The following is a 12,523-nucleotide window of genomic DNA, read 5'->3' on the forward strand; positions in this document are numbered from 1 at the left end:
GAATTTCTCCCTGAGATCAGAATGGACCCTATTTTGCTATTGTTCTCAAGTGTGGTGAAAACCTGGCTCTTTACCCAGGCCTTTGGCCAGGGTGTGAGATCCCTCACTTCATTCCATCTGGTCTGGTTTGTTTTCATCTTTTATTTTTTGTTAATTTGATTGTAAATTCTTTGATTGTTAAGAGTCTTTGGAGTCAGGCAGCATGCAAACTTAATAAATTATGGTTGGTTGCACAATCAATCTGTTTGTTACAAATGTTTAAAAACCACATAGAAATTCACATTGTTTGTTCTGAGATATAGCCTTTTCGAACCCCAGCACTCAGTTTTGTGTGTATAGGAACCTGGTACCTATTGTAGTGGTTAAGTGGCATAGTTGGAAAATCTGATCAGTAGCAATGCAAGAGGAAAAATCTCCTCTGCTTAAATAATAATAAACTGCATAATGTCAATTTTAAGAACCAATCACACAATTTTCCTGTCTTTATCAGTAGCAATGATAAACAGGTATTTCAAATCCTTAGTTTCATAACATGGTAAGGAAGGAAATCAAATAAAATATCCCTTTAATGAACTAGATATGGTTCCCATCTCCTTTCTATGGAGCCAAATAAAAATGTGCAGAAACATTGTACGTTCCTGAATGTATTATCCTTAAATGTGTACATTATGTAGGAAAAAAGTTCCAACTGAATAAAAATCATACTCAAAGTAAAAGATATATGTTCATTAGCTTAAAACAAAGTAAGATGGTTGAAAGATTATTTTCAGATCAAACTGAGTCATGGTGATTTTTTTTTGTATGTGTGCATTTTTGTTTACATTTTTATAATATGACCTTTTATTCTTAAGCTCAGAATTTTCACTTAAGTTCCATTTTGTTCTGGAGAGAAAAATGGCCCAGATCGGAGAAAATGGAGAGTGTGCCAGGGAGAAAATGGTTTTGTTTCATTTTGTTTTATTTGCTTGGTTAACTAAACATAGATATTCAAATACCTCCATTAATTAAATTCAAAGGAATTTATCTGCTAAATACCTTAGTTTTGCATAGTGTGTTTAATTGAAAACTACTACCCTGCCAATAAACTTAAGTGATTTGAACTTCTGAATTAGCCTGTCTTCTCATATTATCTCAAGACATTTGAGAAATACTGTTACCTCTGCCCTGGGTCTTAGTTTATGGCAGAACAAAGTAGAAGCTTCTATCCAAAACCTGATATTTTCCTAAGGACATTATAGCTGGCAAATGTTTTTGTGTTTTTTATTCTTTGGTTAAGGTATTTAGAAATAATGTACCAGTCCATCTGTTAGACTTCAGCAGCTAGGAGGTAGGCAAAGTAAACTTATCAATCTATTTAAATATTAAAAATTGTCTGAGCCAATTTTCTCCATTGTTTGTGAACAAGTTGTTAATTCTACACCTCATAGCTTATAAATTCTGAATGCAAGTTTACATTTTTTAAAATCCATGAATTGGTGAAAGAGGAGTAGCTACTCCCCCTCCAAACAACACATTAATCTTGCATAAATTTTCTGTGCGGATGTCAGCTTTTATTTAAATTCTTTTAGACTCACTCCTAACCATGTGTGTGTGTACATTCAAGGGAACAGAAGATATGGCTAAGACCATAAATCTTCCTCCACAGTCAACAATAAATTAAAACTAAATGGCTCCAGGGTACTTAAAACTACATCTCTGCACTTAATACTCCAATCACCTGTAAAAAAATATGCTTAAAAGGAATGGATGTGTGAAATCTGGCAGAATTTATTCTCCAGCCTATCAGGCTTTACAATAGATTAATTTTGATTATTGGAATTGCTGCTCAAGTATGTTTTACTGACCTTTCCCGTTTTGGGACACAAAGCTGCATAGCGATACCACTTTACAGAACAAAGCAACTGGATGTAATGGGTCCTCTATTTATATAGTATAAGTATCTCATCTATTCCACATGGGTAAGGGATCAAAATTAAAAATGAACCTGCAGACTTAGTTTAAGCCTAACATTCTGCTGAGTTGAGTTGGCCAGGGGAAATATCAAGTGGACATATTCAAGTACACCTCTACTCTTTCAGAACATGTTACTCTTCAGTATATTGGCTTAGTAGAAGCCATCAATTTAGTCAGGTAGTTTCCACCATGCAAACAAATCTTCATTTTGAATGTGACACTTTCATGATCTGCTTATTAGGTGCCTGGGTAGACATTCCTCTTATTAAAATACAAGAAGTGAGAAAACTGTTCTACACATTTGCAAGTAAGTATGTGGGTTGCAGACACTTCATTCTGTCTGTCAAATCTAGCCAGTGAGACCTGTTTTTTAATTGTTTATTTCACTTTCTGATCACTAGGATTGCCTGTTGAAATAATGATGGCTCGAGTGTGTTGGTTAAGGAAGCAAGTAGAAAGCAGTCACTTTTCAATAACTAGGGGCCACTTAGACAAAATAAAAAGAGCAATGTAGCACCAAGTCATTTCTTGCATATTCAACTTAGCTCTTAGAACAACATGTTAAGATGTTTTTTTTAAAAAAAATCATATTTCTTCTTCTTTTCACTCACTATAAGTTGTTCTTCGTGCATGTAAATGCACACAGAGTTTCTTGTGTTTTGAGCCATTTAAGATCTCATGGGGAGGAGCAAACAACAATTCAATTTTGTTCTGTAGTTTGAAGGTCGTTCTGGGCTCACATCTCCTGCAGGAAAAGTAAGTGGAGACTATGATCCAGGAGAACTTTGGCCCAACTCTGTCTGGGCACCTGTTGAAACCTTAAGTAGAATGAAGGTAGTCCTTCTTGCTCTTGTCATCTCTTGTATTGATTGCTGAAAATACTTTATATGGGGCCATTGGAACCCTGCCCTGGAAATTTTAATCAGTGCAGAAAACAGGAGACTAATATGCTTATTAGGCAGTCTTGATGCTTCTGCTACGTGACTTGTGTAGTCCACTTTCAAGTGGACTACTAATAGCAATAGCAATGACACTTAGACTTATATACCACTTCACAGTGCTTTACAGCGTTTCTATGTGATTTACAGAGTCAGCATGTTTTCCCCAACAATTTGTGTCCTCATTTTACACATCTGGGAAGGATGGAAGGCTGAGTCAACCTTGAGCCTGGTGAGATTTGATTTGCCAAATTTCAGTCAGTAGACATAGCCTGCAGTACTGCCCTCTAACCACTGTGCCACCGCAGCTCTAAACTAAGCTAAATGGCTGCTGAAAGGCTGCAACAGAGGGGGCTTGACAATATAGCAATAGCAATAGCAGTTAGACTTATATGCCGCTTCATAGGGCTTTCAGCCCTCTCTAAGCAGTTTACAGAGTCAGCATATCGCCCCCACAGTCTGGGTCCTCATTTCACCCACCTCGGAAGGATGGAAGGCTGAGTCAACCTTGAGCCAGTGTGATTTGAACCGCTGAACTGCAGATAACAGTCAGCTGAAGTGGCCTACAGTACTGCACCCTAACCACCGCGCCACCTCGGCTCAGATAGATTGCAATATAGACTTTTTCTCTTCTGGAGCAGCTTGTCAGACCCCGCACTCATGCAACCCTTGGGGTTCTGGAAGGTGTTTGTATTTCGATATATTCAGATACTCCAGAGAACAAAAGTGTAATTAAATTGCAATTACCTGTCTTATGATATGCTAGGTTTTATTTTCTGTTATTGCATTTGTTTAAGTGTTACATGGGATTTGCTTTTATGCCTGTACTGGCTCTGCATTTGCTCTTCTATGTTGTTTAGAATCTGACTGAAACAATTTATAAATTAATAAATAAATAAAATAAATAAAATAAATTCATCCACCCACCGGTTTTTGTTTTATAATAATGTTTTTTAACGCCTACATTTCATTTGTTTACATGCCTTAAATTTGCCTTCAGGTCACTAGTAATCATTGCTTATATAGCAGTAACCATAGCATTCCTACTTCTGAAGTAACGTTAATGTGTACATAATGATGGACATTTTTTTTTGGTGTAGAAATTCTATGTTTTTTTTATTTTTTTTAAAGTTTTAGGCCTCCAAGATATATGATAAATAATAAAAATCACTGAAGAAAGCTTGGTCAAAAATATCGTCTAGCCTTTGCACCTTTTATTAAAGAAAACATGTCTATTAACTCCTCTGGCATGTCATATTGCTTTTGAATTATGTAAAAAAAGTGAAATATAGTCAGCTAATTACTGAATGTGCATTGTTCAATAACAGAACAGAATAACAGAGGTGGAAGGGACCTTGGGGGTCTTCTAGTCCAACCCCCTGCTCAGGCAGGAAACCCTATAAGATTTCAGACAAATGTTTGTCTAATTTCTTCTTAAAAACTTCCAGTGTTGGAGCATTCACAACTTCTGGAGGCAAGCTGTTCCACTGATTAATTCATTTGTCAGGAAATTTCTCCTTAGTTCTAGGTTGCTTCTCTCCTGGATTAGTTTCTATCCATTGCTTCTTGTCCTACCCTCAGATGCTTTGGAGAATAGCTTGACTCCCTCTTCTTTGTCGCAATCCCTGAGATATTGGAACACTGCTATCATGTCTTCCCTAGTCCTTCTTTTTATTAAACTAGACATACCCAGTTCCTGCAACCATTCTTCATATGTTTTAGCCTCCAATCCCCTAATCATCTTTGTTGCTGTTCTCTGCACTCTTTCTAGAGTCTCAACATCTTTTTTACATTGTGGCGACCAAATCTGGATATAGTATTCTAAGTGTGGTCTTACCAAGGCATTATAAAGTATTAACACTTCACATGATCTTGATTTTATCCCTCTGTTTATGCAGCCTAGCATTGTGTTGGCTTTTTTGGCAGCTGCATACACTGCTGGCCTATATTTAAGTGATTGTCCACTAGGACTCCAAGATCCCTCTCACAGTTACTACTATTGTGGAAGGTGCCACCTATACTATACCTGTGCAATTTGTTCTACACTAATAACTTTATATTTTAAAAGCAGTTACACTATTTATGTTTGTAACACAAATAAATTTGTATTATATGACACTCTTGTGAAGTAATTTCACAGACTATTTTATTTACAACATTTAATATTGGTGATACATAAATATTCAACATTACATTTAGTTTAAAAGAAAGATATTTTAGTACAAAAGAGCAAAATAAATATATTAAAAAAACGTTATTCTATCTTCTTTTAAAGGAATGTTTAGCTTGCACCCAGACTAAGAAATGGATGAATGCAATATAATTTTAACAGTTATAAAGATACAATTTGACATTATCATGTTTTTATAATTTTTTTTAAAAAAACTACCATTAATTTTGGTAGTAGTCATACATAAGTAGATTTTTAACCAAAATTACAATCAGAGGGCAAGAAATTATTATAATTCTTCCAAGATTATTTGTTTTCATTAAAATGGAACACAGTACATTTGGAAAGTAAGGCAATAAGAATTATTATGACTGGCTAGTAATTGGGTGGAAAATTTACCAGAGACCCCAGAGCTCTAGGCTGGTAAAAAAAACAAAACTAAGTTTCTGGAAGAAACACTTGTAATGGCAAACATTTTTTGTGCTATTCTCAAGACAACTGCAGGGACATGTCCATGTAATCATGAGACATCACAATTGACTGAGAATGAGTTTTATTAATGAAAAAGGTGCTTAAATTTTTTAGTTCAAAAAATAAAGCACTAAGAATTGGCTGAGATGTAATTGATTATATCAAATCTATATGATATAGTAAATTTTTCCACTCTTAATTGAAGTATGGAGTTTCATCCTCAGAATAAAGGGTTTTTATATATATATATCAAATAATGAATATAATGTGGAACAGTTTGAATCTGTCAATACCCTACTATAGCTGTCGTGTTACAATCATAGCATGATAGTGGAATTTCTAAAGCTTTCATTATTTGCTTGGGAATTTTTTCCCCCTTTTAGCCAATAAATGTCATCATCGGGGAGGAAAGCTCATGGGGCGTATTAGTTGATAGTATGTAATGTATCATATGAATACATAAAGGGTCAGCATCTTGGAAGACGATGGGACTAGGAGACTTATGGACTAATAAATTAAAAACATTGGGTCCCTAGTATCTAATGTATCTGTTTCTCATACATTAATCTGTCTGTCCATGTACTGTATAGTTCTTCTAGCATTATTATAGCAATCATGCTATTTTCTTTTGTGACCCCAAAACAGGAACAAATAATTATTCATGATGAATATGCATAATGTACAAATGCCATTTTCTAACTCTGGCGAACAAAGTCTTAACAGGAAGAATTGACTGATCATTTGTACAGGCTTACTTTCTCTTGCATTATTCAGGTTGTAACATTCTTGTTTTGTAGATTTTCAGCCACCTGGACTAGTACTTAGGACATGGAACTATGAAGGGCAACTTATCCTAGATCGTAGCTGTACTGTGCCATACAGATCTATCAACTAGCACCATCATTCAGAGAAAAAAAGGAAGCAACCTGCTCTCGTCCGTTAATGTACACTGATATTAGTAGCAGAAGGAAAGGGTGCCCAAGCTGGATATGTTTGGAGGTTGAACATCGGCTGTGCCCATGTCATAATGGCGAGCATCACAACAGCAACTCCAATGATGTTTATACCCAGTCCAGCTTTTACCTAAAGAAGGAATATATGTATATAAATATATATTAAGCAAATCAAAAGTTAACAGAAAGACCAACTTTTCTAGAACAAACTTGCAAAAATTAAGAGAAGTGATATAATAAAGATTAAAAACTATTATGTATGCATGGATAGCACTAAATTTTGAATCAGAATAGTCAACAATGTTCATTATTTCCTCCATCAAATTTCTGAACACTTGTTTTCTCATTTTTAGTTTTCATTGCTGGAAGGTGTGATGTGGATCACCAGATGAAAATTGATGTGGTATATTTTAATACTAAAGTAGATAGGCTCTTCTGACCAGGGAAGTTTCTTGCTGGTACCTTGATAATACTGCATTTCAGACCTTTGAATAAATACCACTGGGCTTCCTGTAGAGGCAGGATATGGGGAGAAATAATGGAGCACTATGGATTTCGCAATGTATACTGTGTGATTGTATAGAAACAAATGATTGTAACAAACTATCACAAGGTTCCAACCCACTGAACCTCTCCAGAAAAATCCCTTGGTTTGTCTTTTCAAATATTGTTGAAAAATTCCTTTTAATCCATATAATCTGATTGAAAGTATCAGTCTAAACAACCATAATCATTTCAGTTTTTTCTCTAAACTACACTATTAAGAGCCTTTATTAGGACTTATCTAGTGGCGATACAGGCGGCAAAACGTACGCATTTTTCTGCTCTTATTGCGTCCGCGGAATCTCACCCAGCCGCCCTGTTTAGGGTGACACGCTCCCTCCTGAAAGATGAGGAGGCGGGGGAACCCCTGCAGGGAACAGCTGAGGAGTTCGTTCAGTTTGTGTCAGATAAAATCACTCAGATTCGGACAGACCTGGACTCCGCTTGGGCAGTACCAGCCGAGATGCCGAGGGCTAGTCTTAATCGGATTTTCTGGGATGAGTTTGAATTTGTTACCCCTGAGGAAGTGGACAAGGCCATGGGAGCGATGAGTGCCTCCACCTGTTTACTGGACCCATGCCCCTCCTGGCTGGTTTCGACCAGCAGAGAGGTGACATGAGGCTGGCTCCAGATGATTACTAACACATCTTTGCAGGAGGGGTCTTTCCTGCAACCATTAAAGGAAGCAGTGGTAAGACCCCCTCCTCAAGAAGCCTTCCCTGGACCTAGCTATTTTGAAAAACTATCGTCCTGTCTCCAACCTTCCTTTTTTAGGGAAGGTGGTGGAGAAGGTGGTGGCGCTTCAACTCCGATGGACCTTGAATGAAACGGATTATCTAGACTTCTTTCAGTCCAGTTTCAGGCCTGGGTACAGCACCGAAACCGCTTTGGTCGCCCTGACCAATGATCTCTGGCGGGCCAGGGATAGAGGATATTCCTCTATTCTGGTGCTTCTTGACCTCTCAGCGGCCTTCGATACCATCGGCCATGGTATCCTTCTGCGATGCCTAGGGGAGGTGGGAGTGAGAGGCACCGTTTGACGGTGGTTCTCCTCTTACCTCTCTGACAGGTCGCAGTCGGTGTTGGTCAGGGGGCAAAGGTCGACCCCTAGGCCCCTCAAATGTGGTGTGCCACAGGATTCGGTCTTGTCCCCCCTCCTATTTAACTTCTACATGAAGCCGCTGGGTGAGATCATGTGACAGCATGGGGTAAAGTACCATCAATATGCGGACGATACTCAATTGTATCCGTCTGCCCCGTGCCAGCTCAGTGTAGCGGCGGACGTGATGTGCCGATGCCTGGAGGCTGTTAGGATCTGGATGGGGGTGAACAAACTTGTGCTCAATCCCAATAAGACTGAGTGGCTTTGGATGCTGCCCCCGAAGGACTGCTTGGACAGTCCATCCTTAACCCTGGGGGGGGGTGTGAAAATTTACGCCCCTTAGAGAGGGCTCGCAATTTGGGAGTCGTCCTGGATTCGCAGCTGAAACTGGAACATCATCTATCGGCTGTGACCAGGGGGGCCTTTGCCCAAGTTCGTCTGGTGCACCAATTGCGGCCCTATTTGGATTGGGAGGCACTTCAAATGGTCACTCACACCCTTGTCACCTTGAGGCTGGATTATTGCAACACGCTCTACATGGGGCTACCCTTGAAAAGCGTTCGGAGACTGCAGTTAGTTCAGAATGTGGCCGCGCGAGCAATATTGGGTGCACCAAGGTACACCCACATTACACCTGTCCTCCGCGAGATTCACTGGCTACCAATTGGTCTCCGGACACAATTCAAGGTGTTGGTTATCACCTTTAAAGCCTTACATGACTTAGGGCCAGAATACCTTCAAGACCACCTGCTGTCACAAACCTCCCAGCGACCAGTAAGATCCCACAGATTGGGCCTCCTTCAGATGCTGTCAGCCAGACAGTGTCGGCTGGCGGGCCCTCAGAGGAGAGCCTTCTCTGTGGCTGCTCCGACTCTCTGGAATCAGCTACCCCCGGAGATCCGGACCATACCCACTCTCCTGGCCTTCAGGAAAGCTGTAAAATCTTGACTGTTCCGGCAGGCCTGGGGCTGTTGACCTCACTGTTGAGGTCCAGCCCCGATTAGAATGAATGTATGAGGTGTTATTGTTTTTAAACTGTTTCTTTTGTTGTGTTTCGTTATGTTTTTTATTTTTATTTTTGTAAGCTGCCCGGAGTCCTTCGGGATTGGGCGGCATATAAATGTTTCAAATAAATAAATAAATAAATAAATAAATAAATAAATAAATAAATAAATAAATAAATAAATAAATAAATAAATAGTTCTAGAACAGGGGTATCAATTTCACCGAGGGCCACATCAGGGCTGTGGTTGACCTCGGGGCCAGCCAGGCATGGATTACTGGGTGGCTGTGGCTGAATGCATGGGTGTGGCCAACTGGGTGGGCATGGCCAGCTTGACACACTCCCCAAGCTGCTGCATGTTTCCTCTTCGCATTGGGTAAACTGGGCCAAGGCTACACTGGCCTGATATTTCTTCCTCACATTGGGCAGATCAGGCCGAAGCTATGTTGGCCTGATCTTTCCTTTTTGCACTGGGTAGACTGGGCCAAAGCCACACTGGCCCAATCTTTCCTCTCCACATTGGGTAGACCAGGATGGTCCCTTGGGCCGGATCCAACCACATCATAGGCCGGATCTAGCCCGCAGACCTTCAGTTTGGAACCTAGAACATTAAATTTTCTCAAATAATATCTATAGATGGTTGTCTGCGGGGAGCCCCCTGCGCGTTGCAGAGGGGGGCCCAGCCTTCGTCTACATGACAAAGCATTCCCTGTCACTAAAGGCAAATGGGAATACCCCCAATAAGCAAAGGACGTGCCGGCAAACCGCCCGCCTGCACCCAAGTCAGCCTGCCTCGGTCCCGGCATGGGCTTTCTGGTCTCTGGCAAGACCAGATTCTTTCCTGCCCTGCTGCATCATCTCTCCACACCCAGAAGTGGCTGGGTCAACAGTTCCGCCACCCAACTCCTCAAGCCTAGCAAGAAAGCCATAAACTGTTATAATGTGCTACTAAAGAGAAGCTGAACCCTGAACTATGTTTGAGCAGCCTGCCTCCTATTATAAAAGTTCTGTTAGGTGCTTCATGGTACCTATGACCATCTAAGGATGGTGATAATGATGATTTGTTGCACTCCAAAAAACTGGGCAGATTGAACATCAAATATAAAACTTAAAACAATTAAAACCATACCACACAGAATAACAGGAAAAAAAGAACCAAGGCATCAAACACATCCGACAGGGTCTCCACTAGCACATTGAGCTCAGGTCTAGGACCAAAGCAAGATCTAAAGAGCCCTTGAACCCCTAAGACCAGGAGTCCCCAAACTTGCCAACTTTAAGACTTATAGACTTCAACTCCCAGCCAGGCTGGAGAATTCTGGGAGTTGAAGTCTACAAGTCTTAAAGTTGCCAAGTTTGAAGACCTCTGCCTAAGACAATGGGTGTCATATGTACTTCTGGAGATTGGTGTTCCAGAAGGTAGTGGCAGCAAAACAGAAGGCACACTTCTTTGGTCCCGTAAGATGACAGCATTTAATTGAGGGCACTGGAGCACAACCACTCTTGCCTGAATATACTGGGCAGGCAGAAATGATCAGAGTAGGTGGTCCCACAGATAATATATGAAGGGCTTTCTAGGTGACAACTTGAATTGCAGCTGGAAGCCAACTGATAGCCAGTTCAGTTCACTTGCTAGTGATATCACACAGGAGTAATAAGAACTGCCGGTTATGGCACAGACCAATTCATTTTTGGCCAACTATAGCTGGATGATCTTCGAGGGCAGTTTAACTAGCAGTACATTGCAGTAATTCACCAGTCAACTGCATCAAAAGCTGCTAACAGATGACATAGCACAAGGATGATGCACCATTACATCCAATTTCTGTCAAATCAGTGATAAATGAAAATTTGACCAAAACTGTCCAGATAATCTATGTCTTCCAAGATCTTCTGTAGCTGCCATCTAACCACCTTTTCCACAATCTTCTCCACAATATTGGAATATTGGAAACTGGATGATAATTGTGAAGGATTGAGGGGGGGGGTGGACAGACAGCGATGGCCTCTTGAGAATCAAAGCTTCTTTGATGGCACCACCATCAACACATACAATAGATGTCATTATACTTTCTGATGTATTCTCAATATTATTAACAACAATAACATTTGAAAATAGTTCACAAATTATTCTTTTCTTACTGTTAACTTACCATATCAATAACTTTCAGGTGACCATAAGAAAATACAATGGCATTGGGTGGGTTTGCTACTGGTAGCAAAAATGCAAATGATGTACAGAGGGTTGATGGTATCAAGATATAAAGTGGGTTAACATGGATGGCTTCAGCCTATTAGACAAGAGAAATTCAGGCTTATTAGTTAATATTTGCTCACTTGAAGGACAAATTTGAATTGAAATTAGAATCTTCTAACTGTATTGAATGACAATTCCTATCATCTCCAAAATGAGCCTGATAATGAGGATGATGGAAACTGTAATCCAGCACATCTGGGAAGCACAAATTGCAAGAAAGATTAAAATCCAAGGAATAATATTATTACCTGTACTGTAATTGTTAAAATGAAAATTTAAATGATACATACCACTTAAAATAAAACATTTACCCAACCTTTATAATCATTATTGCTTATATTGTTCATATTAATCTTCCATATGGAGAATTACTACTTGGAATGTAAAATCTATAAATGATCTCATAACTTCTTACTTTTTTCTGTGCTTTGTATAATATTACGCAACCTAAAAGGGAGTCTTATAGGTTTCTAGCTATGAAGATTGGTAATTCTCTACTACTCCAGCTGAAGACTCCTTAATCAAAACATCCATGATAGGCCTATAATTTTGTGATATGTATTAACTATTTGCATAATATAGAATGAATAGAATAGAATAACAGAGTTGGAAGGGAGCTTGGAGGTCTTCTAGTCCAACCCCCTGCTTAGGCAGGAAACCCTACACCACTTCAGACAAATGGTTATCCAGTATCTTCTTAAAAACTTCCAGTGTTGGAGCATTTACAATTAATTTCTCCTTAATTATAAGTTGCTTCTCTCCTTGATTATTTTTCACCTATTGCTTCTTGTCCCACCCTCAGGTGCTTTGGAGAATAGCTTGACTCCCTCTTCTTTGTGGCAGCCCCTGAGATATTGGAACACTGCTATCATGTCTCCCCTAGTCCTTCTTTTCATTAAACTAGACATACCCAGTTCCTACAACCATTCTTTATATGTTTTGGCCTCCAGTCCCCTAATCATCTTTGTTGCTATTTGCACTCTTTCTAGAGTCTCAGATGTGCTCTAGAATGCTTCCTTATTCTTATATAAGTACGTTCTTTATTACAAATGTGAAGTAATTTAATAATAACTATAATCATAACAGAGTTTACAGTAAACTCTGGTTGCTCTTAGTTGACCTGAAAATCTAAG

General features: G+C 39.4%; 1 protein-coding gene across 1 annotated transcript in view; it reads right to left on the reverse strand.

Annotated features, from left to right (window-relative positions):
* Nucleotides 1-6,471: 6,471 nt before the first annotated feature.
* The window catches only part of SLC13A1 (solute carrier family 13 member 1), a 50,998-nt gene continuing 44,946 nt past the window's right edge, over nucleotides 6,472-12,523 (reverse strand). Inside the window, exons 14-15 of the mRNA XM_032221846.1 lie at nucleotides 11,287-11,424; nucleotides 6,472-6,615 (exon numbers count right to left, since the gene is read on the reverse strand). Of these exons, the coding sequence (XP_032077737.1) occupies nucleotides 6,472-6,615; nucleotides 11,287-11,424 (282 nt within the window). The remainder of the gene's footprint in view (nucleotides 6,616-11,286; nucleotides 11,425-12,523) is intronic.

Source organism: Thamnophis elegans, chromosome 7 (genome assembly GCF_009769535.1).
Source record: "Thamnophis elegans isolate rThaEle1 chromosome 7, rThaEle1.pri, whole genome shotgun sequence".
In the NCBI taxonomy this organism is placed as follows: Eukaryota; Metazoa; Chordata; class Lepidosauria; order Squamata; family Colubridae; genus Thamnophis; species Thamnophis elegans.